Source organism: Gossypium hirsutum, chromosome A11 (genome assembly GCF_007990345.1).
Source record: "Gossypium hirsutum isolate 1008001.06 chromosome A11, Gossypium_hirsutum_v2.1, whole genome shotgun sequence".
NCBI lineage: Eukaryota > Viridiplantae > Streptophyta > Magnoliopsida > Malvales > Malvaceae > Gossypium > Gossypium hirsutum.
The window spans coordinates 110291836-110316306 of record NC_053434.1 but is presented as its reverse complement, the minus strand read 5'-3'; the positions used below and the strand labels follow the sequence as shown (position 1 = coordinate 110316306).

Sequence of the window (24471 nt, the reverse complement as noted above, 5' to 3'; positions counted from 1 at the left end):
CCTTTTCTTTTGCTTTTGTTTTATAGTGCATTTAAAGTTCCCAGCTAAGCCATGAAAGTGGGTGATTTCTTCAATACTATATTTATAATATTCCTTTGCAGAAATAACGTAATATAATATTCATTGATCTTTCTCGAGCTTGTTCAAAGGTGGCAACTGCCCCTATTTTCAAGCTGAATTATTTAATGGTTTAGGTCCTTTTCTGTTTCAACTCTGGCAATGGGACAATGCATTTTGCCATAAAAATTCGAACCTACTTTTTTCTAGTCAGAGGCTTGACTTTGCCGTATGCATATACAAATATTGTAGCCATCCATCCATTTTCAATACCCCAACACATCTCTTCAAGTTTCACCATTCTTGCAGCTGAAACAAGCATGGAAGTGTCACAATCTTTGCTTCCACTTAAGGACCGAGTAGCAATAGTAACAGGTGGCTCTCGTGGAATCGGCCATGCCATTGTCAACCACCTTCAATCTCTAGGTGCAAGAGTGGCGATCAATTATGCTTCGAATTCAACACAAGCTGATCTTTTGGCATCGGAGTTAAACGCTTCGTGTACCACTGATCATCATCCCCAAGCAGTTGCCATCAAAGCCGATGTTTCAGACCCCGAGCAAGTCAAGCTACTCTTTGATAAAACCGAGCAAGAATTTGGCTCCAAAATACACATCCTAGTCAACTGTGCTGGTATAATGGATCAAAAATACCCAACCTTAGCAAACACAGCAGTAGAGGATTGGGATATGACATTCAACATCAACACCAAAGGATCGTTCCTTTGTTGTCGCGAGGCAGCACGTCGGTTGACACGCGACGGCAGAGGAAGAATCATAACGATCTCCACATCTTTGGTGGGATCCCTCTTACCTGGATATGCAGCTTATGTTGCTTCAAAAGCAGCTATTGAGTCGATGACAAAGATTTTGGCTAAGGAACTCAAAGGCACAAAGATAACAGCAAATTGTGTTGCACCAGGGCCAGTAGCCACAGAACTGTTCTTTGCTGGTAAAACTGAAGAAACTATACAGAGATTTGTGGATGGTTGCCCTCTAGGTCGATTGGGCGAGCCAAAGGATATAGCAGGAATTGTAGGGTTTTTAGCCAGTGATGCTGGTGAGTGGACCAATGGGCAGGTTATTAGAGTCAATGGAGGAGTTGTTGTGTAAAGCACCATACAGTCAAGAGGGGTTCCGGGTCGAATTTTAGCTTATGAAATTTTCAAATCCCTTATCCAAGCTTACTTGGACTGGATCAAAATAAAAATCACATTGTTCGAGGTTAGTTTCAGTCTTATTGAATTTATCGGACCAGTTGAGTAATCAAATCCGTAGACAAGTCTATTTATTGTTGCTACTTTTTCTTTTCTTTTTACTCTGTTCTTGAAGATATGGTTAAATTGTTATTTGTATATCTCATTATAAAAATGTACTTAAAAAGATGTCTGATGATGAATTTAAGGGAGTAAAATTTGATTTAACTTAAATTTTTTTTAAATTTACCAAATCAGAGTTATTCGATTTATTGTATCAATTCAAATAAGTAATTTAATTTTTTGAGTTCGAGTTTAGTTGAATTTTACAATTAACTCAAACAACTTAAATAATAAATTGGTGCAAATATCTTTTTGATCTTTATTAATTTCAAAAATAACAAATAATCTCTTTCAATAAAAATTACGAAGATAATTAAAATAATTTTCAAATTATTTTATAAAAATTTCAAAATTTCATGAAAATATATTTAATAATTATAAATATTAAATAAAAATCTAAAAAATTATAAAGAACATATAAAAATAAATAAATTTTAAAAAAATTTAAAATAATAAATTTGAGGACAATAAATTATCGGTTCAAGTTTATCATATATATATATAGTTTCAAATTTTCTAACTTGAAATTATTTATATTGTAATAATATTTTAAATTGACATTTTAATTTATTTAATTTAACTCGGATAATTTTATTCAATTTTAAAAAAATTAAAATTGAGTTAAAATAATATAATAAAATTTATCAACTCAATTAACTCGAAAACTTTTCACTCAATTTAATTGGATGCTCGCTCAATCTTACTTAAATTTGATTCTAAAAAAAAAACTTAAATCTAAATAGATTACTATCTAGGATAATGACAAAAAATCCTCCAATACTTTAACGAAATTACCAATGTTGTACCTGAACTTTAATTTCTATCTGCGGATACGGCACCTCACTCTAACGGTGTTATTTACTGAGTTTTTTTTACATGTGGCCTAATCATAGTCTGCCATGTGGCACTGTTGGTCGAAAAAAAAATTTAACCGGTCAAAAGAAAAGGACTTCAAAACAATTTTCCATCTTATATTTATGGCCAAAAGTAAAAAAAAAACATAATTCAACTTGATTAAATTTTCTCTATTAAACTAAATTTTATTCGGCTAAATGGGGAGGCTTAAAGGGGATTGCCAACACCAGTTGATGGTGAGAAGAAGATATTAGGGAGTTTATAGGATTAAAGGGATTTAAAAAATCCGAAAACTCAAACTCTAACATAATTATTTTATTTTATTTGTTCTTAAACGTAAAAAATAACTATTTTGTAATAAAAAGATAATATAAATAGTTAAAACGTAATATTTAAAATAAAATTATTAAAATATAATTTGAGAAATAAAATTGAGTATTAGATAATTTACACAAAACAATAATTGATTGTAAAGAAACTTTAAGACACCACAATTCTAAGGATATAAAGAGCTTGAAATTCTTAAATCCATTTCTCTGACTCAGAATTCTAGAATGTGGACAACCATTATGACAAATTAAATGACTTTGATTTTAGCAAAAATAATTATGGATTGATTGAAAAAATTATGAAAAAGAGCCCATGTTTAAGTGCGTATTAAAACATTATTTGAAAAAAATTATGGAATTATCCCTGCACTGTTAGCTATATATATAGTGTCGAAAAATCATGAATAAAAATATAAGAAATAATTAATTTCTGTGCTATTTTCTCTCTAGATTCCATGTCCATGGCTTCTACAACCAGTACCAACTCTCTCCCACTCAAAGACCGAGTTGCTATAGTAACTGGGTCATCTCGTGGTATTGGCCGAGTTATAGCCACTCACCTGGCTGGACTCGGTGCTAAACTCGTTATTAACTACACTTCCAGTGCAGACCAAGCCGATCTCGTAGCTACCCAGATCAATTCTCTGTATCCGGGTGACTCCCCGCGCGTTGTGACTGTCAAAGCCGATGTTTCGGACCCTGCCCAGGTCAAGCTTCTGTTTGATTCGGCTGAGCAGGCGTTTGGATCACCGATTCACATCCTGGTTAACTCTGCTGGAGTTCTGGATCCTAAGTATCCTAAAATTGCTGATACTGCATTGGAGGACTTTGACCGTATTTTCAGGTACTGCTTTCACTTGTACTAAATATCATGGATGGAATTGATTGAAAAAAAAAATTACAATATCTTTATTGATTATGTATGAAGAATTGTGACAGATTATTTTATAGTACCAAATAGTTTTATGGGTTGAAAACAGTATCTCTTTTGATTGGCAAGGCTGAAATAATAATTCAGATTATAAAATTAGAGGATTTTAATTTCTCTTTTTTTTAATTGAATAAGTGGCAAGGGCAGGATTGTTACAAATCTTTTATCCTTCGACTTGTTTAATGCTTAGATGAATTGGTTGGTTTTAATTTTAGGGTTTATAATATATCTAATTTGGGTTGTTCATTAGCAAATACCAGAGATATTCCACACTGTTAATTTGGGTATTAAGCTCTTGGTATGAAGAACAAGTGATATTGCTTTGGTGCAAATTGTAGCTTTTAGTAGCCTTTGAGTCACCTTTTGGGTTACTTGCAATTCAGTTATGGATGCAATTTTCATGAATTTCAGTATTTTCATCCTGAAAAAAATCAAATCCAAATAAAATCTTGAAATTCAGGAAGAAATTGCTGAAGTGGCATAAAACTATTGGAAAGAGAGAATATCCCTGTTCTATACAATCCTTTCTTTAGATGCTGTCACGATGAATTGTGGTAAATATTGACGGTAAAGAGAGTCAAAATTGTAAAATAATGTTGTTAACATTGTGTTATGATTGTTATTCAAATCCATGGTTGTATCTTTTAAATGAACCATCCATGAAAGTTACCGAAAAGAGTCTACTGGTTAAAGATGGTTTATGTAAAATTTTTCATGAAAAACTGTAAAAGTACCCAGTATTCTCTTTAATTCTCCATGGATTTTCTGTGTGTTATGAGAAAAAGTCATATGGTTGCATTTGGAAATTGGAATATATGCAACATGGAAGATTGAATTAGATAGATTCTACATATATTTGAAGCAGTTGCGTATGCAGAGATTCTAATTCGTGCTTGTATTTGAGGCCAAAACGAAACTGGAATTGTTTTCTTGAATACCCTGATTTAATTCTAAACGTGTTTCAGTGTAAACACAAGAGGGGCATTCTTGTGTGCCAAGGAAGCAGCAAACAGGCTGAAGCGTGGCGGTGGAGGTCGGATCATACTGCTGTCATCATCAATGGCTGCTGCACTGAGGCCAGGATTCGGGGCATACGCAGCATCGAAGGCAGCTATAGAGGCAATGGTAAAAATACTAGCAAAGGAACTCAAAGGAACTGGTATCACTGCGAATTGCGTGGCACCAGGGCCGATTGCGACAGAGATGTTCTTTGCTGGGAAAAGTGAAGAGGTAGTGCAGAGATGTATTGATGAATGTCCACATAATCGACTTGGTCAGAGCGAAGATGTTGCACCCGTTGTCGGGTTCTTGGCCTCTGATGCTAGTGAGTGGACTAATGGACAAACCATTCGCGTTAATGGCGGCTATGTTTGATAAATATAAATGTCAATTTTTCAAAGAACAAGAGTATGCAGTTCAATACTGAATATTGTGTCATCCTTTGGGATATTGTTGGTTTACTTGCTTAATGGTTCCTTCTGTTAATAGGTCGAGAAAAATGAAATAATCACACTAGTATAACTAGTTTGCAATTTATTTATATTTTAATTTAAAGATATCCAATTTTTAAATAAAGTAAATTTAAACATTAAATTGTTGATTTATCTCGTTTTAAAATGATAAAAAAATATAAAACAAAATATAAATTATTATTTTTTAAATGACGGACAAAAATGCTATTCTTTTACATCATTTCAAAACACAATAAATTAATATTTTTAGGGTTATTTTTAGCGTTTAATCTTACTATTGTCTGCAAGTAGATTTTATTCAAGAGTAAACTATTAAAATAATCATTTTTATTTGTCTAATGTTATATTTTGGTCATTTATATTTGAAATGTTACGTTATTGTATTGTAACATTCTAGTTACTAAGTATTAATTGCAGTTAAAAGAGATAGAGAATGAAGGAAAACAGAGGGAGAAGAAGAAGAGAATGAAAAAAAAAGTTAAAAAGAAAAAAATATGAAAAAATATGGGGACTAATTGTATAATTTACCTTAAAAATTTTATTTGAAATGATTATTTAACGTGTCATGTCAGCTTTTACATTGTTCATGAAAATTAATTGCTCAGTGACTAAAATGTTACAATATGTTAATGTAAGTGCCTAAAACAATATAAGTGACTAAAATGTAAATTGAGGCAAATAAAAGTGACTATTTTAATAGTTTAACCTAAAATAAAATATAGCGAAGATTACCCCTAAAAGAAAAAAATGGATTAATTTGCTTTGAAGTGTTGTATATTAAAAAAATATAGATATTTTAATGGTTTGATATTGTCTCTCGAAATCAGAGTTTTATTTCTTGATTTTAATAAGAGTTTGAATTTTAAAAATATCTTACTCAGATATAGATTTATAGAGTGAGAGTATCTAGTTGGGAAGAACAATGAATTGTTGTATTCACTTATATTATTTAAAGGCTTGGGTTCAAATTATACTAGTGATAAATGATTATCAATTTTTTGGTAAGTGACTCTGCATCACGCATAATCTTTCACAACGAATTACTGTCGGTTTGTGAATTTGCATCTCGAGTAACCTCTTTAGGCACTCAGACTTTCGCTAAAATTGAGAGACAAATTCCCAATTCAACTCGAAGATAATATCGACCTATTTAGAGGTCATTGCTTTTGAAAGGACGACACTTTAAAAACTTCTCTACAAAGAATTGGCCATCCTACTTTCAATGATAACACATTGGGTGAATTACACCCAAGGCTACTAAATTATTAGTAAATTTACATTTTAATCACTTAACTTTAAAAAATTACAAAATAGTCACTGAACTATTTGAAAGTTTTCATTTAATTCACTAAGTTGTTAAAATCATTTATATATGGCATTCTTTGTTCGTGTTGTCTGCACCAGTTGAGAGTTCTCCTTCTCCTTCCCCTTCTCTTTTACAGTTTAATTTTTTTTTCATGAATCAATTTTGTACATTACAAATCTAGGAACCAAAATCTAAATAACTTTTTTATCTAATCTTTAATATTGGCTGTCAGATCGACTTCTACTTAAAAGTATGTTCTTTTACTTATTGATGGGTATTGATTCACCTATCGATTGTTACTCAAACTTGAAAAACTAAAAAAATTAATAACTTAATGAGTTAAATAAAAATTTTCGAATAATTTAATGATTATTTTATTAAAATTAAATCAAACAAAACATAAGCTTAGTTTAATGAGATTGGTCCCGTAACATATTTTCTACATAGAGAATACTCAAATCCGAGCAGCAATTACATTAGCTGAGGTCAGATATTTTTTTCCAACAAAACCGGCAAAAGCCGGTAGCTAGAGTTTTTTAACCGGCCAATGAAGTCAATGTCTATAAATAGGAAGAAGTAGAGTACAAAAGGCCAACCCGATTGAAACACGGCATCTCTCTGTGTCTTAAAAGCCAGACGCCCAAATTTCTCATCATCAAAACGAGACGCTCTCTACCCCCTCTAATCCAATCTCTTTGCTCTCTTTTATCTTAAACCAAATCCTTCACCTTTCTTTTATATATATAAAGAAGCTCTCGTTTTCAAACATTTTCCCTCCGATTTTACTAGTTATAAATATATCCTTTTAAATCCCCAAATTTTTTCCGTTGGAAAACGTGTTGAATTTGCTTAGATTTGATTAAACTCGATCTTTCTTTTGTTTTGTGTATTTTTCTTCCATTTCCTCCAAAAATTGTAGACTATACCTTTTAAAAACATAAATTTTGGTTAACGGATTGAATTTGATTAAATTGTAGATTTAGCGTTTTGAAAACCTAATTTTTGGTCAACGGGTTGATTATACTTGGCAAATTCGATTGGGTTGTTTTGGTATTGTGTGTTTAGAAGAAAACCGATACGATTTTTTGGAAAATATTGGGGATTTATCTTTTGAATTTTTGGTGAGCAAAGAAGAGAATGGCGGAACAGGGTGGCTTGGAAGGGAGCCAGCCAGTGGATCTTTCCAAGCATCCATCTGGTATTGTTCCCACTCTTCAGTAAGTCCCTATTTTGCCTCTCTTGTCTTAGATTCTGACTGGTTTATGCTCGTAAGATTTTTCGATGGGGAGATCTTTTAGTTTTAGGTGTTATTGGAGATGGACGTTTAGGAGGAAAAAGAAAAGGTGATTTTGGCATATGGGTTGTAGAATTTTGGGTTGAATGGTATGTATGTTAATTTGCTGAACAGAGTTTTTTGGATAGGTATGATCTTTCGGTAACTGGACTGGTAGTCAATTACATCACTGAAAAAATTGGTTTTGGCGTATATATATACACATGATAAGATGTGCTTTATTATTAAAAGAATGCAGTAATTCTCTACAGGTCAAGATGCCATTAGCACCACAGTTATACCAACCTGGTGGGCTTTACACGAATCTATATTTACCGAGTCAACAGCCACGATTCTTGGTCCCATAACCTCATAGATATTGTTTTCTTGATTTTCTCCATAGTTGTTAGCTCTGCTTTGGGACCATAGTATCTGCTACCATACAGTATTTGAGTAGCTGCACCACAGAAAAACATGGTTCTTGTTTTTCTCTGTGAAGTCAGAATAAAAAATGCTCCTTCCTTGGCAGTCCGTTGAGCTAGTATGCCCCTTGTTAGGAGTCTTTTTATTATTGGCACCCAGGAGATTACAACAGGCCTGGAGATGAGACCACTTGGTATTGCTCTGCTTTGGCAGTATTTCTAGCCATGCAGTTGCGACCTCATGCTTGTCCCCTGGAAAAGGCCACACCTGATCCCCTGTTACCTGATTGATGACATGCTGAGCTTTTTGCCTAAACTGCAGCAATTTTCTCCAATTCCAGTTTGGTGTCTTTTTGGATAGGGAATTGCCACACATCCCTATCTTATAGAATGGCCCATAGGGATCTGCCATGCATATATTAGTGCTTTACATTTGCTGATGGTGAGAAGTTTGTCAGGTGGGTTTTGATTAACTTGTGGGAAGGAGAAGAGGGAATTTAGGGATATGCTATGTGAGCTTGTGGTGTTTGCTTGCGCAGGTTGAAAAGAATTTTAGAGAAATGAATTCTGTTAGTATGTGGCTTGGGTACGCTTGTAGGAAATTCTAAGGGCACTTTGAGTCTGTTTTTGTATCAAAATAGTGGAGAGTTTTAATAAGTTAACTTTGGATTAATACTTTTTTGTGTTCCATTTTATGTGCTCTGTATGGTACTAGAGTTCCTTAGATATGGATGGTGGGTAATTTTGATAGGACGAATAATGAATATATTATATAAAGTATTATTGAATAATTTTGATCCACTAGCCTGCTATCGAATAATGTACCATTTGAGGTATGCTACATATCACTGTTTAAGTCTTGTTCTTAAGAGGGATCAACTAGCCAAATAAGTTGAGGCGCTTGACTTATTTTAAACTCAAATGTCTCACTAACTGATACCAACGGGAAATTGGAACTGGTGATCTTTGGAAAAATTTTCTTTTAGAAGTGAGGCATGGCTGAGGTTTCTTCATGTTTCTACGAACTTTTGGGTTTTACTGTAGTTAACATCCCAATATTACTCTTATTGTGTTTCTAGGAACATTGTTTCAACTGTAAACTTAGATTGCAAGTTGGATCTTAAGCAAATAGCACTGCAAGCTCGAAATGCAGAATACAATCCAAAGGTATGCTAGTGATGGTTAAATACTTGTCATTATATACTTTAGTTTGTGCAGCTTCTGATTCTGCTGCTGTTGTCTGATTGCTAACCTTTTCTATAAAAATAACCTACAGCGTTTTGCTGCTGTCATTATGAGAATCAGGGAGCCAAAAACTACAGCTTTGATTTTCGCCTCTGGAAAGATGGTAATTCAATTCTTATTGGAAATCACAATCATATGCAGTTATTTGACTGCGTGCAAGTTTATAGTGGCAAAATCATTTTTGTAAAGAACTAGTGCTAGTGTATTAACATTGTTCAATTGTTGATTTACTAAACAACTTTCCTTGATTTGTCAGGTCTGCACTGGTGCTAAAAGTGAACAGCAGTCTAAACTGGCTGCAAGGAAGGTATTTTCTTTTGAGATGCGTTCCAGTTTTGTTTTTGAACTATGTTAGTGGTCAGCTAGCTATGTCATAGTTATTCTTATCATTAGATAGATAAAATCATGAAATTGGCATTAACGGAGAATTTTTTCTACTTTCAGTATGCCAGGATTATCCAAAAGCTTGGTTTTCCTGCAAAGTTTAAGGTATTGTAATGATTGATTTCTTTTAAATTCCTCCCATGCAAACAATGCTCATAAAGTCTCACGTATTGACTAAAATCTCATCCTTCAATAATGTTTTTCCCTTCTGCACAGTTGGTTTTTTACATGGTTCTGTTGTGATTGGCAGGACTTCAAAATTCAGAACATTGTTGGGTCATGTGATGTCAAATTTCCCATCAGACTTGAAGGTCTTGCATACTCCCATGGTGCCTTTTCAAGTGTAAGTGGCAGCATCGTTCATTGGGTTGTTTCCTTGTGTATAAGAACATTGATATGCATGTTTTGTAGGTGGACATTTGGGAGATATGAGTGCAAGACTTCCTGTGCCTTTCTCTCTGTGTATGTTCATTTATAAAGTTAGTCTTTTCTGTGAGCCCCTTGGAGTTCACTTACCCTTATATCTGTTAAGTTCAGGGATGGTGGCCAACATTTTTGGTCAAGTTATTTTGAAACATTATATGCTATAAAGTTGACGCAGAGGTTTCATTTGTGTAGTAAACAACCCTTGGGATCATAAAGATAAGTTTAGGCTTGTCATGCTTTGATCCTTTTTTTCCTTGGTTCAAGTTCTAGATATTTGAAACAGTGCTTGTCAAGACTTGTTTGTTATGATCAATGATTGGGACTTATCTTCATGTTCTTTTAATACAGTATGAACCAGAACTCTTTCCAGGTCTGATCTATCGTATGAAACAACCAAAGATTGTGCTTCTTATTTTTGTGTCAGGGAAGATTGTGATCACTGGAGCTAAGGTGTGATATCTTGGGCTTCTGTTCAACCTTCATGCATGCTGTTTATCATAGAGTTGCTAATTTTCTTTCTTTGAGAGTTTCAGGTGAGAGACGAGACATACACAGCCTTTGAGAACATATATCCTGTACTTACAGAGTTCAGGAAAAACCAGCAATGGTAAGAAACTACACCCTCTCCTCTCACTAAAGTGATTGATTCATATTAATTTTTCTGTTCATCCCAGAAGAATGTTGTGGATCTCGCCTCTGTCTGATCTTTTAATTTGATGGCAAATAATACCTTGGAATGGGAACTGCCTTTTCAGATATAATTTGGTGGCAAAACACAACCTTCCTCGACTTGTTTGTGGATATTAGGTTTTCCTCTGCCATGTTCAGGAGTTGGATTTCAAGTATGAATATACAATGAATAGAGATTGGCAAAGTAAAGGAGGGGAGTTGGATACATCGGACCGTTACCTGGCTTTTTGGCTGTGGTTGTCATATGGGGTTTCCTTTCCCTTAAAGTCAGTGTGGTGCTTAAATGCTTGGCATATGCTGTAATTAGTAAATTCGGAAGGAAGAACAAACTGGAAAAAAGAAAATGGAAGGAACAACTTGAAGATTATATGTTGGAGACATTTTGCTTTATATTAAAAGTAATAATAACTTAATTAAAGTTGTGGCCCTTAATGGTGCTTTTTTATTGCTCAAACTGTTGATGTCATGGCTTATATGGATTTGTAAATTGATGCTGTAAAATGCAGGGAAACTGTAAATGAAAGTATATTTAGCCTGTTAGTGACATGATATTTAATGATTATGAAATATATGTACAACTGTTTTCTGCTTGCCAAGAGGTTTTGCTGCTGCTATCTACAGTTGGACTGCCTAGTTGCTTTTGTTAGGGCTCGATTTTTTTTTTTTTTGGGGTGGGGGTAGGGTGTTCATGTTGATGCTTTTTTGTTAGTTCTGATCAGTCTGTCATTTTGAGTTTGTCATGTTATTGATTGATGTTTTTTGAGCCATGATCCACGTACCTATTTTCTTAGGTCAAATAAAGGAACTAGTTACCATTAACTGAAATATAACTATAGATAAATCATGTTGAAAATTGCTTCTTCAACACATCTGTAGCATTTATTTTTACTCCGAGTTGAGTAATGTTCAGGTCACTTAGAGATTCCCATCTCGCAGGGCCTATAATTTTACCTCAGTTAATGAACTTCAATTATCGAGTCTCGGATAACTCTTTTCTATTCACGGTTGAAGGATAAAGAACTCTACAATCGTAGTATTAACTCTATCAAGAACTCTATTTGGTTGTCCAAAGCTTAAGAGTGTCCTTCCATGACATTAAGTAACCATATATGGAGAGGAAATTGAACAGATTTAGCAATTGAGCCAGTAAAAAATAGAGAGGCACATAAAGTAACAAAAAAAATTGAACTCATTATTAATCAAGTTATTAAATATTTCGAACAAATTTTGAAATTTGAAACTTCCCATTATGGGTTTGATTAATTTTGAATGCTTTGACAAGCGTTTGCCGTAGCAGGTCGTCCAACCAGAGGTGTATCTACGGGTGGCAGGGGTTTTGGCCCTAATTAAAATGAAAAATTTTTCATTTAAATTTTTTAAAATTTTTAAAATTTTAAATTAATAAAAATAAAATTACACTTTTAACTCTTTTAAAAATAATAAAAAATTTAATTTAATTTTTTTAAAATTATAAAAATATAAATAAAATTATATTTTTACTATTATAAAAATTATAATTTAATTTCAATCACCTAACAAAATTTTCTAGGTTGACTCTGATCCCTACATTGAAGTATCGAGGTTACCAACGAGTCAGTCCTCCCAATTGAGATCAGATGAAATGAAGGAAGGGTCCATCCTGAAAAAAAAAATCAAAAGTTTAATAGTCAAGCACCCAAAGGATAAGGAAAGGAATCGTCAGTTTCTTTGAGAATGGGCCTTTCTGCTTCCGCTTATAGCGAATGATGATATGATTGCATGCTATAAGTGGTTTCAGAACCAAAATTCTGATCATTCCGTTTTATATCAGATGAGATTAAACGGGAGAAAATATTACGTGAAATATCCAAATAAAAAAGAATTATACGAAGGAAGGTGGGTAAATTAGTCATTTATCCGACTATGAATAAGATATGATCTCATGGGCAGCGGGAGCACATGCCAAAATATTTGTGGCAACGGTTTTTGCCGTAACACTCAAGCCTTTCCTCTTTCTTAGATTAGATATAAACACTGTTCTTTGTCTCTTTCCTTGGTTGCTAAGTGCAACGCTGAAACTAAAACAACCCCTTAGAAGACAACATTAACTACTGTAATCCCACTTCTTTGAAACCTCAAAGCAAAATCTTTGTTTTAGTTAATGGCTCAATTCACCCCACAAGGACGTTTGAAGCTGCTCTTTCATGGTGATGGGGTGGAACCAAAGGACCCTTTTCATTACAAGCTTGTCAGCAATGTTTTTGGTGGTTCTGGTGGGCTAAAATCACTTCAAACTCATAAGGGCATGCTCAGATTCCTTGGTTCTACTACTAGAAGAAGCCACTTTTCTTCTTCTTTGAAGAAAGGCAGCAAATTTAATGCCACGGCAAGCCTGAATGTGAGTGATGAAGGACTTTATGATGAAGAGGATTACGATAGTGAGTTTGGGACTGATGAGTTGTCTTGTTTTAGAGGTCTTGTTTTGGATATCTCTTACAGGTAAGAAAAAAAAACACTTTTTCAATTACCCATCTTTTCTTGTTTGATTTTTATTCTTTCTTTTGTTGTTTCATTTGGGTATTTGTTTTGGAACATTGTAAAGCTTTTCTTCTTGTTACCTTTCGTTCTTTGAGATTTGACTTTAGACTAATTTGTTGAAGAGACTGCATTTTTCCTTGTGTTCAATTTGCAACATGAGTTCTCTACCTTTGTAATGATTTGAACTGGTTTCCTTGCAATTTTTTTGGATATGGGTCTGATCGTTGTCATCCCGACAGGCCAATCAATGTTGTTTGCTGGAAGCGTGCTATATGTTTGGAGTTCATGGAGAAGGTTGGATAGTGTGGCTCACCTTTTCATTTTAGATGTTTGGGTGGAAGCCATGTGAGGCTTTTAGTTTTTCTGCTTTTACACTTGTTTATTTTTTTCTTAAAAATTATGAACCAAAATGAGGAATGCTAGGCAATGTTGATTACCATTTTGTTTTATGATAGCATATGGTGTTAGGTTACCAAAAAGAACAAGAATCTCAAATTTTACAATAGACAATTCATATGTAATACATGAAGTAATTTTTACCTTTTTTAAATAATTTTCTTGAACACATATGAAGCATTACCTCTTCATCTACTTCTTTGACTCTTCATATATGTGTTTGCTCAGGTCAGATGCAAGACTTATACTCACATTCATGAATGAAACATGCATGGAGAATTTATGTTGCTCTAGTTCTTCATTTTTTCCTCAAGTACTTGTGTCATACACATATTTGGACTTAGATATTCATATATGATCCTCCAAGGACCCTCCAAATACATGGAAAAACTTAGACAAAGTTGAACATACTCATGTCAACTCATAACCGTATATGACACACCTGAGTAGCATATTAGAGAATTCTTCTTTTCAACATTTAAGTTCCGTTTATCTTGTATTTATCCAGGCTGATGTTCTAGAGTATTATGATCAGACTGTGAACTCCCCAAGTGGATCCTTCAACATACCAGCTGTCTTAAGGGTATGAAACCAAGGACGATTCATTATAAATTGTTAACCCCTAACATCTTTTTCTCAATTTCCCTGTTACTTTTTCATTACTTACCTCTTTAAGCCATTTTACTTTCTATTTTTAATGTTCCTCATCCTCGTGTGACGTACTCTACTTCAATTGACATTATTCTTTACCCTCCCAGATTCCCCATCTTCTGCAAGTTGTTAAGAGACAAAGAATCAACATCAATCTAAGTCGCAAAAATATTCTATTTAGAGACAAGTTCACTTGTCTGTAAGTTTTTTACTTTCACACTTACAATAATTCATAAGTGCTCATAAATAATACTCTAAGCCAGTGAGCCTTTCATATCAACAAATAGATATAGTATCCTGTTTTATCTGACATAGTTTACCCTGTAAATCTCTGAGCATGAGAAACAGACCTAAAGATTTTATAGATATTAACCGCTGAATAACATTACTCATACCTTAACTCTATGTATATATGTCAAACTGTGCTAATTATGTTGCTAAAGTATATGAGTTTGCGGTAGAAAATGTTGGACTGACAAGATTCATTTGTTTCATAGAACTTTAGAAAATGGATTTTTACCAATTTTTTAGTTTAAATATGGGAATGTACCTCTCTATGTTGGACTTGATCTTAGTTACAAATAGATATAGCATCCCTTTTTCACGTGTTACATTTCATTTGTCATCTTTGCATCCTCCAAATACATGGAAAAAACGTAGATAGAAATGAACATACTTGTAATTGACGGTCATCCGAGTCTTAGTTTCCTACTTTTTGGTTCTCATTTTTTCCATTCATGATGTGCTATTGTTATTATAATCTCTGATTGATTCTCTAGTCTTCTTGTTCCTTCATAACTAAGAATAATCTCTCATTGATACAGTTGAACAGAAATTTTCTGTTGCCTTCAAATATTCTTTCAATGGATGTTTTCTTTATCAACAGGTATTGGTCTGCTCATGATAACTTGACCATAGACCATGTTCTTCCAGTTGCAAGAGGTGGTGAATGGAAATGGGAAAATCTGGTAAGACAGCTAATTAAACAGATAGACGATTCAATATTTGTGGATTTAACTCAAATGGTTCTTGTTTGAGCTTGTAATTAGTGAATAGGAGTTAAATACCTTGCTGTTAATGTCTTCTTCTATCATATGATCGAGGACTATGCAGAAGTAATTATATAAGAACAAATTATAGAAATGTTTTTTTCTCAGGAACATGTTAATGCTATGCAAAATTATCCTGTATGTGGCAATAAGTAATGCTGATTCATGCTTCAAAGTTTTCATCTTTCCTACTAATTATTTATTGAACATATAAGCAGGAGTGAGGACAAGGCTTCTTGGGGAATCTCTGGAAGATAGCTAGAGGTCTTAGAAGATCTATTATTTATCTTTCTTGAAGCTTTTTTTTTTTTTAAAGTTAAATACTGAAAATGATTGAAATTGAAAGATGAGTCGTATGGTTACTTGAGCTTGTCAAAAAGTGATAAATATATAGTCTATGCTCTTATATGCTTCCAATATGAATTTGCAGTATATCTGATTTTGAAATATTGACCAGAGGTGGCTTTATGAAAAGCTTGATGAAGAGCCATGTTAGATTGTCTTTACTTTCAAACATTTCTGTCTAATTTGACAGTGGATATTATGTGTGTTTTACTATTTGGAACCATGGGAAACCTGATCAAACAACAGTTTATACTAATCACCATGGATTTACAGGTGTTTATAGTTTTTTCTTTCATGTGCTTGGCATAGGTCGCTGCTTGTGCCGAGTGCAATTCAAAGAAAGGTCGAAAAACTCTAGAGGAAGCAAATATGAAGCTGATTAAGGTCCCCAAGGTATTTCACCTACACTCCTGAAAGTTAAACCATGAAAGCTTTATTTTCTTATAATCATTTATTGAAAAATGGTTTTTTCAGCTATAGATAGCATTTGACAAATAATAATAATTAAAAGAAGGCCATAATGCACAGATTGCAGCACCTTTTCTCTCTTTTCTAGGTGTGAATGAACAAAGGGATGACATACACCTGATCAAGAAAACTGGAAATCTTAAAAGCTTTTTTCTGTATTAACTATTGAAAAACTATTAGCATGGCAACACTTCACTAAGATACTTCCCCTTATTTGATTTTTCAGGCCCCTAAGGATTATGACATACTTGCGATACCTCTAACAAGCGCCGCAATAATGATGTTGAGGAAGAGAAATGGTACACCAGAAGAATGGCGTCAGTATCTCTCCTCTTCCATAGAGCCTTAGGCTCCATCTATGCAGCCTCTTGTACATTCTTATATTTTCCTACATATCAGATAAGTCCTCACTTCTAAATTGCATTCAAAACTTGTATCATATTTCGACTTCTAATTCACAAAATGAATGCATTCATTTAGAATTTTCTTTGGCAATGTTTTAAGGCCAAACGCTTGATCCCCTAAAACCAGTTAACTATATCATTGTATCATGTTACCGACAATCATTCTGAGAAAGCTCTGTACTATTTTTACTTTTGTTTCTTTTTCATGTGTGAATGTGCTTCTTGATCTTTGACTTGTAGAATTAGTCATTGATGAGATTTGCAAACACCTAGCTGTAAACCTATGATGTTCCCAACCCTTCATTTTGTTTGAAGTACTTTTGTCTTGCACATTTTTTTATTTGACACTCGTACCCAAGTCCAAGTAATACAAGCGCATAATAATTTGCATGCAGCGGCATTGTCCATACTTTCCATTTTTGGTTCCCTTGGAAAGAGGCTAGGGAAAGATAATTGTATGTCTTAAGCCACAAATGATGGCACCTATATGCTTATGACCTTATTTTGCATACAGCTTAAGCTCAACCACATCTGTGGTCACTTGGCTTAAAATATTTAAATGATTTCACATGGAAGATTCAAAGTTTGAACCAAACATCGTCGTTTGTTCTAACAAGAAAATAAGAATCTTTTTTTTTTAATTTAATCAATCATACAATCATGTTATATGTATTTAGGGAATTCCAATCCCTTTCATACTGCTATGGCCTTATCTTTATTATTTCTGATCTATAACCTTTAATCAAGGTTTAATTTTTCCACTTTCTTCACTTCAAATATTGTCCATATATTTAGTCACTAAGTTTATGGCTTTTTCTACCTGTCCATTTCATGAGTTTGCAGTGATTAATGTAACACCAAACTCAACCTTTTCCCCTTTTTTCTCAATGAACAAAATATGGAGTATACAACAAACCCTAATTCTCTTTTTGACCAACTGTTTTTCAGCTACAGTTATTACCTTCAGAATAGTTAGGAGCTTATATTAGATAGTTTATGCAACATTCAATTAATTCGATATTCAAATTTTTACATCTGTAACCTCTTCTATCTTCAATTTTCTTTATAAAAGAGAATATGATGTAGAAACCCAAAATTAGTGATTGTTGAAGATTAGGCAAGCTCACATGGAATCCATCCCAAGGAGTATATATTCAGCCTTCATTATAATGGAGAAAGGGATGAGGGGGTGGTGGTGTTGTCATGCTTGTGGACTTTTGAGCATATGGCAGGACAGAATCATATCCTTTAGGCACATATATATATATAAAATTTCCCTCTCCTTGTCTCATTATTATTATTATCAATTCAAAACTTTCTCACCCCTTTACTTTTCCCCTACAATTATTGTTTGCATTGTCCTATTTCTATCCATTGAGGGTAACAGTTGGGATGACCCTGTCCCTTTGCCAGACAGAAAATGAAGCCCTCCCTCACAAGTCCACTCAAAATTATGGAGTTCATAACTCATATTCGATCTCTAAACTTATTCGATATTACTTTTTAAAGGTAATTGAGTGAACAAATCGGAGTAAATCCTGAATTCAGAAATAGAGAAATGGATAAATCTATATGTGGCCAGAATAAGGCAAGACAAACAAGGAGATGGGTTAATGTGGGATGTTCAAAGTTCCCCTAGTGTTTTCACATGGCTTGGTCATCAAAAGGTGGCCAGCATGTTTGGTTGAACCGAATTACTATTCATTGACTGTGTAATTGATCCACCATTTGATGGGGACATACATTAAGTTAGAAAATGGCTGATGCAATGATGTGGGGTCCATCTATGTATAATTTTACATCCATCATTTACATACATTTATTCATTTACGCGTATATACATCACAGAGTAATTATGCTGGTAGTGAAGAAGATTATGTAGAACCAACATCTGAAAGAGTTAGCAGTGCACTCTGCCAATAAGAACCAGACCAATATCAGAAACTATTCCTTTGCAATAACATTCATCTGTTTATATATATTAAATAGGAACCACCAAGCATAAAGTTTCTGTGGATCCCATGTTTTAATTCCTAGAAACTTTGCTTTGCTTGATACATACTTAACCTAATCCCAAGGGTTCACATTTGAGTTATGAACCAACCCGAAAGAGTGAAGTGTCATTTTCAACCATTTTAACTGGTGGTTCATGTTTTTATTTCCTATTGATTAGATTTATTATGGGCAGAGTCATGAAATCTGGTTTACAATGACAGCCTTATTGTTGGGATGTGAGGCCATTAATTAGAAGGGAACAGCTAGATTTTAAAGACATGATACTCTATAATTTGTTATCATCTATGTTATTTGGATACGAGTTTTTAATTCCATATCTTATCTAAATGTTGATACACAAATACCCTAACAAAAATGTGATCATTTGATGAAATGAACAATCATAGTGTAACATAAAAGGCTACAGATCAATCAAAGTTGACATTGAAAATGCTATTGGCTCCCTCAGCCTTCTGCAAAGATCAACATCACCTGATAAAAGCCTGGTTTAAAAGGAAGTTTAACCTTTTACTTAAGAATCTATCAGCCTAGCAGGTTATATATACTGTAGCAAGCTTGACACTATTAATACATAGTACTTCGGCTTTCCTGGTCCCATCCGCATTAGCCCACTCTTTCATTGTTTTTCTTTCTTTTTAAAGTTTTGGCCTTTTAGGGTCTTTTTTCAAAAACCAGAGCAGGCTTCAGAGTCCAAGCAGGCCCTGGAATTCTGACCCCACTGAACCTTCTCCACAGTTGCACTCAAACCCCTCCCTCCATGACTCCCTCCATTGCCTCATCTAACCCAAATTCAAAACCATAAAGAGAACAAAATTCAAAATTTGTCCCCCCATCTTAGTTAATTTAATAACCCCAAGAATAATATGATAGATAAAAGAAAAACTGGTCTTATTCTTGTATATTATTATATAATATATATATGTATATATGTTTAAGCAGTGAGAAAGAGATATGGGCAATTTTCTTTTTCTTTATTTTTTTGTCTCCCTTTTCCCTAGTGATTCAATAAGTTTTGAATTTGATTGTTTTCTTTAGCTTTATCTGCCGACAGAAAACTAGGCCATAAAGAGGGGGCACAAGTATTGAATACAGCAGAGCAAAACCCCGTACTTCAACTCCTATAACCCTTATGCTCTAAACGAACATTTCTTCTTCATCTTCATCTTCTTCTTCTCTTTGTTGTATTTTCTCTGTACTTAGAAGGGTATTTTCAGTTTTCAGTTTTCAGTTTTCACTTCAAATTCCTACCTTTCACTTTCTTTTCTTGAAGCTTAACAACACAGTAGAAAAATTTTGTTTTGTTTTTTTGGCTATGGATTTTCTCAGGAATGTGTCAGTCTCGGGTGAATATCATCAACCAGAGCAAGTCCTTTCATCACCATGCTCTAAACTGGGTGCCTCTATTGATGACCTTTTCCCCACTCAAAATACGGTCAGTCTCTGTTCCTTTCTCTTTGTGCATGCCTATTGTTGCAAAGTTGGGGTCTTTTTGCTTGAGTTTTAAAGTCTCTAACTCGGTATTTTTTGTACAAATTGCAGGAAGTGGATGTGAGTTTGGAGTGGTTGTCTATATTTGTAGAAGACTGTTTATCAAGCACTGGGAACTGCATACCAGTTGCTGCCACAGCAGCTCCAAATGTTACCACAACTGCAACAACTACAACAACAAAGCCTACAAATTCTGCAAAGAAACCACATCAAATCACCCCACCTTCCTTGCAGAAAATTGTGGTTCCAGGCAAGGCTAGGAGCAAAAGAAAGAGGGTTTCCACAACATTATCCAAAACCAAAAACAACCCATTTTGCAGTTGGTATCAAAGCCTCCAATTGCCAAACTCTGACCCTCTTTTGCTTCAACAGTCATGTTGGTTAGCTGACAGTGAACTCATTATGCCCAAAAAGGAAGATGACAACAGCAGTGGCATGGTGGGGTATAGTGAGGTTGAGGAATCAACAAAGAAAGAGGGAATGGAGGAAGAGAAGGCGGCGGCGGCGGCGGCGGCGGTGGTGAGTAAAGAGAGTATAGGAGATGGGAACAACAATGGGGTGAACCAGCAGCAGCCAAGGAGGTGCAGCCATTGCTTAGCACAAAGGACACCACAGTGGAGAGCAGGACCATTGGGTCCAAAGACACTATGCAATGCATGTGGGGTGAGGTACAAGTCAGGGAGGTTGCTGCCAGAGTATAGGCCAGCAAAAAGCCCTACTTTTGTGAGCTATTTGCACTCCAATTCTCACAAGAAAGTGATGGAGATGAGGATGTCTCTGTTATCTTCAATTCCTAGTGAGCAGTGAGATGTTATGATATGATGATTCACTTCCCCTTTTTCTCTTTTATTCCCCCCAATGTAAATCAATGTCTAGATACGATCAAATTTGAAGAAATTCTTCGCTAGTAGTAATGTAGTAATTCCCTTATTTGTTTACTGCCTATCATTATATTATATATACTTTTATGAACTCTATTTTATTTTTTACAATTTTTAAATTATTATTTTACAGGAAAACAAAAATTCCCTCTATGCTGCTCCTTCAGTCATATGCATAATGTGAAATTTGGTTTATAAAAAATATATAAAACCTAAAAAAAAATGTAAATCAAAGTTGTAAGGTTTAATGAAACAAGTGTAGTACCCTTAGAACATGGAAACTATATGACGTTGGTTAGCTCATCAAAATAACATGACCAAATGCGTTTAATATCAAAATGGACTCTTGGATTTTCTTTTATTTATTTTTATATATAAAAACTCCACTTCTTAGCTAATTTTGAATTTCAACGACATTGTCTTAAGAAGGACAATTTTGAAATTTAAAAAAAAATCCAATTACAAATTTTAAAATTTTAATCCTATTCATATTTTTTTCTCAAACTAATCCTTATTTTTTAGTTAAATTTAGTTATCAAAGTTTTTAAAAAAACATACACAATTTAACCATAATTTTTTTTAAAAAAATTCAAATTATTTTTTAATAGAAATACTTTTAAATATCATAACTCGCTTGGCAATCTACATGCCTCTTATACTTTTTTATTTGTAATTTTTATGAACTTTTTATAATCTTTTGAATTTTGAATTTTTTTTATAAAATTTAAATTATGTATTGACATGACATAATAAATACATGTTAGTATTATTAAAAAATTAAAATTTTAATAAATATTTTCATTAAAAAAAGTGATTTAACTCTTTTTAAAAAATTAATAATCAAATTTAACTTTAAAAAATAAATATCAAATTAATAAAAAATAAATATTAAGATTTAAATTTAAATTTATCACAATATCTATTAAAAATTTAAAATGCTAATATTTATTACAAAATTTAAATTAAAAAATCTTGGCAAAATAGAACCTATTTGTGAATAACACAAATTAAATAATAAGATGAGATTAGATTATGGATTCCAGCATGCTGCTCAACTTTTTATTTTATTTCATAATTATCCCTTTTAACCTTTTTAATTTATTTATTACTACCAATGGATTCTCATGAGAATGGGAAACAGTTTTCTTTTGAAACCAGATTCCTTGTTTTTTTTTTCCCTTTTTATAAAAAAAGTTTTTAATTTTGTGCTTTGCAAATATATGCCTTTTTTTCTAAAATTTCCCTCCATTTTTTGGGAAATGAATTTTCCTTCTTCCATTTAGGGTTTAGGAAAAATGATAGAAAGCAAAGTTGCCACCCTATACGATGACACTGATATTTTTATATGAGAATATACGAATAGTGAAAAGAAAAAATTAGGAGGGAAATTAAAATTTTCGATTTCGCCGTATAGGATAGCGACACTAGTTAAAAAATATTTTCCTTCAGTTGAAATTATTTAGTAACGATAAATGTAATTTTAAAGATGATGTCGCCGAGCAATGTAATGACACTATTTTTTTACTATTTAGAACTATTCATTTTCATAAATAATCTCTAAAAAGCTAATTATTATAATTAATTTTTTTCGTATTATTAATATAAAAACCCTAAAGTTTCATATGCGAATAAAACAAAAACATATTAAACATGTGTTAAAAATCTTTTCAAAAATGGGGTATATCATGTTTACTCTATTACTTTTGAATTTATTAAATACACTTTTATTCATTCAAAAATATTTGCCCCCATTTTCTCCACTATGGTTGTTGAATATTTGAAACTATGATTTTATAAGAAAATAATCTATGCTAATTTTGACTAATTATTAAAAAATAAAAATGTCATTAAAAAGTATGATTATACATAAAAATTCCATGAAATTACATTGCCAAAGCTCAAATGTAGTCTTACATATTCTTAGCGACATCCATGCTTCGCATAGAATTAATTATTTTTTAAGCTAAATTATATAGTAAATAACTGAATATTCAATCAGAGGCGAATTTAGGTGGTTGGCAAAGTCTTAGCCCCTTAAAATAGAAAATTACTATTTAAGCTCTTTAAAAAATTTAAAATTTAAAATTAGTAAAGGTAAATTTGCACTTTGGCTCTCCCTAAAATTATAAAAATTCAATTTAATCTTTTAAAAATTATAAAAATATAGATTATAAAAAATTAAAATTTCATTCAGCCCTCCTAAACAATTGTTCTGGCTTCACCCCTGTATTCAAATACACTCCAAATCTTTCTACTTTTTCTATATTTGAAATTTAGTCTTCGTACTTTTGTTTTAAAGAATTCAATCCTTCTATTTTTTTGAATTTTAAAATGTAGATCTAATTGTTAGCACCATTCAATTCTTTTGCTAAATTCATTGTTGTGACATTTTGAAATTAAAAAATACTCTCTTAGTAGCCATATAACAAAAAAATGGCATTACAATGGAATTGAATTTAACAAATCATTTTAATAGTTCTAACAACTCTTAAGAGTTACATCAACATTTTAATCAAAATAAAGTATTTGAGCTAATCAATGACATTGTAAAAATTGAGTTACCAAATTATGTCAAAAAGTTGAAGTATAAATATTAAATTTTAAATTTAAATGTAGTATAGAGACCAAAATTAAAATTTGACCATTATTATATAATCTTAAATTTAAGTAAAGCATAGGGACTAAACTTGAAATTTGACCACTTTTCTATATAGGATCTATAGTGTTAGGACCAAGACTGTAACACCCCTTACCCGTATCCAACACCGGAATAGGGTACGAGGCATTACCAAAACACATACACTTGTAAACGTATTTAACCGAGTTATAAAATTTCATCAAAATTAAAACTTTTAAAATAATTAACATGTTTCTATAACTTTTCACAATATATCCTCAAAATATTATAATCATAATAATTAGGGCCTGCGAGACCCGATACATACTCATGCAATTTAATGCTTCATTTCCATTTCATTCAATTCGCAATTTCTCATGCTCATAATTTAAATCATATCACTAGCAATTTCCATTTAATTCACGTACAATTCAATGACATCAAATTCAAAACTAATACGTATTTACCATTTAACTCAATGTTTATTGATTATACCATTCAATAACACATTTATGAAATTCTCAATTTAGCAATGAAAATATCACTTTAGTTTGAATAACAACATCGTCCTGATATAAATACACTACCACTTATCCATTTACTTTAATTCTTTTGGGCCCATTTGTCACTTACCATCCTTAATCAAATTAGGGAACGGTCACGGAAAATTGAGTACTTCACTTTCACTTTGCCATAGTATAACTATGGTCTTACGTATGATCAATTATCACTTGTCCCTGATCAGATAAGTGTAGCCACCTATCACTTTGTTTCTTGATCAGATAAGTGTAGCCACTTATCACTTTGTTTCTTGATCAGATAAGTGTAGCCACTTATCACTTTGTCTCTTGATCAGATAAGTGTAGCTAAAGCTATCACTTATCACTTTGTCTCTTGATCAGATAAGTATAGCCGAAGCTATCACTTATCA

At 32.9% G+C, this 24471-nt stretch overlaps 5 protein-coding genes across 10 annotated transcripts; all 5 read left to right on the top strand.

Moving 5' to 3' along the window:
- Positions 1 to 110: 110 nt before the first annotated feature.
- Positions 111 to 1405, top strand: LOC107888483 (NADPH-dependent aldehyde reductase-like protein, chloroplastic). The gene has a single exon (XM_016812614.2). The coding sequence runs from the start codon at positions 228 to 230 to the stop codon at positions 1167 to 1169; it is 942 nt and encodes a 313-aa protein (XP_016668103.1). The 5' UTR covers positions 111 to 227; the 3' UTR covers positions 1170 to 1405.
- Positions 1406 to 2843: 1438 nt separating this feature from the next.
- LOC107888492 (NADPH-dependent aldehyde reductase-like protein, chloroplastic) lies at positions 2844 to 5026 on the top strand. The gene is made up of 2 exons (XM_016812624.2): positions 2844 to 3403; positions 4456 to 5026. Exons 1-2 carry the CDS (start codon positions 3015 to 3017, stop codon positions 4862 to 4864), a joined length of 798 nt encoding a protein of 265 aa, XP_016668113.1. The 5' UTR covers positions 2844 to 3014; the 3' UTR covers positions 4865 to 5026.
- Positions 5027 to 6859: 1833 nt separating this feature from the next.
- On the top strand, positions 6860 to 11257 carry LOC107888498 (TATA-box-binding protein). Of its 6 annotated transcripts, none has more exons than XM_016812636.2 (9): positions 6860 to 7485; positions 9043 to 9130; positions 9240 to 9311; positions 9465 to 9515; positions 9653 to 9697; positions 9843 to 9935; positions 10367 to 10468; positions 10552 to 10625; positions 10774 to 11257. In XM_016812636.2, coding segments are annotated over exons 1-9 (606 nt in total). In that variant the 5' UTR covers positions 6860 to 7405; the 3' UTR covers positions 10775 to 11257. The 6 variants fall into 6 exon arrangements, 3 of the variants coding, with proteins under 3 accessions (XP_016668125.1, XP_016668140.1, XP_016668132.1); XM_016812651.2 differs by having other exon boundaries at positions 10696 to 11257; XM_016812643.2 differs by having other exon boundaries at positions 10693 to 11257.
- A 1249-nt stretch (positions 11258 to 12506) lies between these two features.
- On the top strand, positions 12507 to 16727 carry LOC107888528 (uncharacterized). The gene is made up of 7 exons (XM_016812671.2): positions 12507 to 13186; positions 13465 to 13519; positions 14130 to 14204; positions 14380 to 14471; positions 15159 to 15240; positions 15976 to 16059; positions 16361 to 16727. Exons 1-7 carry the CDS (start codon positions 12849 to 12851, stop codon positions 16481 to 16483), a joined length of 849 nt encoding a protein of 282 aa, XP_016668160.1. The 5' UTR covers positions 12507 to 12848; the 3' UTR covers positions 16484 to 16727.
- Positions 16728 to 19169: 2442 nt separating this feature from the next.
- LOC107888540 (GATA transcription factor 5) lies at positions 19170 to 20980 on the top strand. Its single transcript, XM_016812686.2, has 2 exons — positions 19170 to 19986; positions 20094 to 20980. The coding sequence occupies exons 1-2, from the start codon at positions 19867 to 19869 to the stop codon at positions 20847 to 20849; spliced, it is 876 nt and encodes a 291-aa protein (XP_016668175.2). The 5' UTR covers positions 19170 to 19866; the 3' UTR covers positions 20850 to 20980.
- Positions 20981 to 24471: the final 3491 nt, after the last annotated feature.

Coding starts and splice junctions, on each gene's coding strand:
- LOC107888540 (XM_016812686.2), top strand. CDS start 19,867: ATGGATTTTCTCAGGAATGTGTCAGTCTCGGGTGAATATCATCAACCA. Junction 19,987..20,093: donor TTTTCCCCACTCAAAATACG/GTCAGTCTCTGT, acceptor TACAAATTGCAG/GAAGTGGATGTGAGTTTGGA.
- LOC107888492 (XM_016812624.2), top strand. CDS start 3,015: ATGTCCATGGCTTCTACAACCAGTACCAACTCTCTCCCACTCAAAGAC. Junction 3,404..4,455: donor GACTTTGACCGTATTTTCAG/GTACTGCTTTCA, acceptor AACGTGTTTCAG/TGTAAACACAAGAGGGGCAT.
- LOC107888498 (XM_016812636.2), top strand. CDS start 7,406: ATGGCGGAACAGGGTGGCTTGGAAGGGAGCCAGCCAGTGGATCTTTCC. Junction 9,698..9,842: donor GTTTTCCTGCAAAGTTTAAG/GTATTGTAATGA, acceptor TGTGATTGGCAG/GACTTCAAAATTCAGAACAT. Junction 9,936..10,366: donor CCCATGGTGCCTTTTCAAGT/GTAAGTGGCAGC, acceptor CTTTTAATACAG/TATGAACCAGAACTCTTTCC.
- LOC107888528 (XM_016812671.2), top strand. CDS start 12,849: ATGGCTCAATTCACCCCACAAGGACGTTTGAAGCTGCTCTTTCATGGT. Junction 13,520..14,129: donor GTTTGGAGTTCATGGAGAAG/GTTGGATAGTGT, acceptor GTATTTATCCAG/GCTGATGTTCTAGAGTATTA. Junction 14,472..15,158: donor AGAGACAAGTTCACTTGTCT/GTAAGTTTTTTA, acceptor CTTTATCAACAG/GTATTGGTCTGCTCATGATA.
- LOC107888483 (XM_016812614.2), top strand. CDS start 228: ATGCATTTTGCCATAAAAATTCGAACCTACTTTTTTCTAGTCAGAGGC.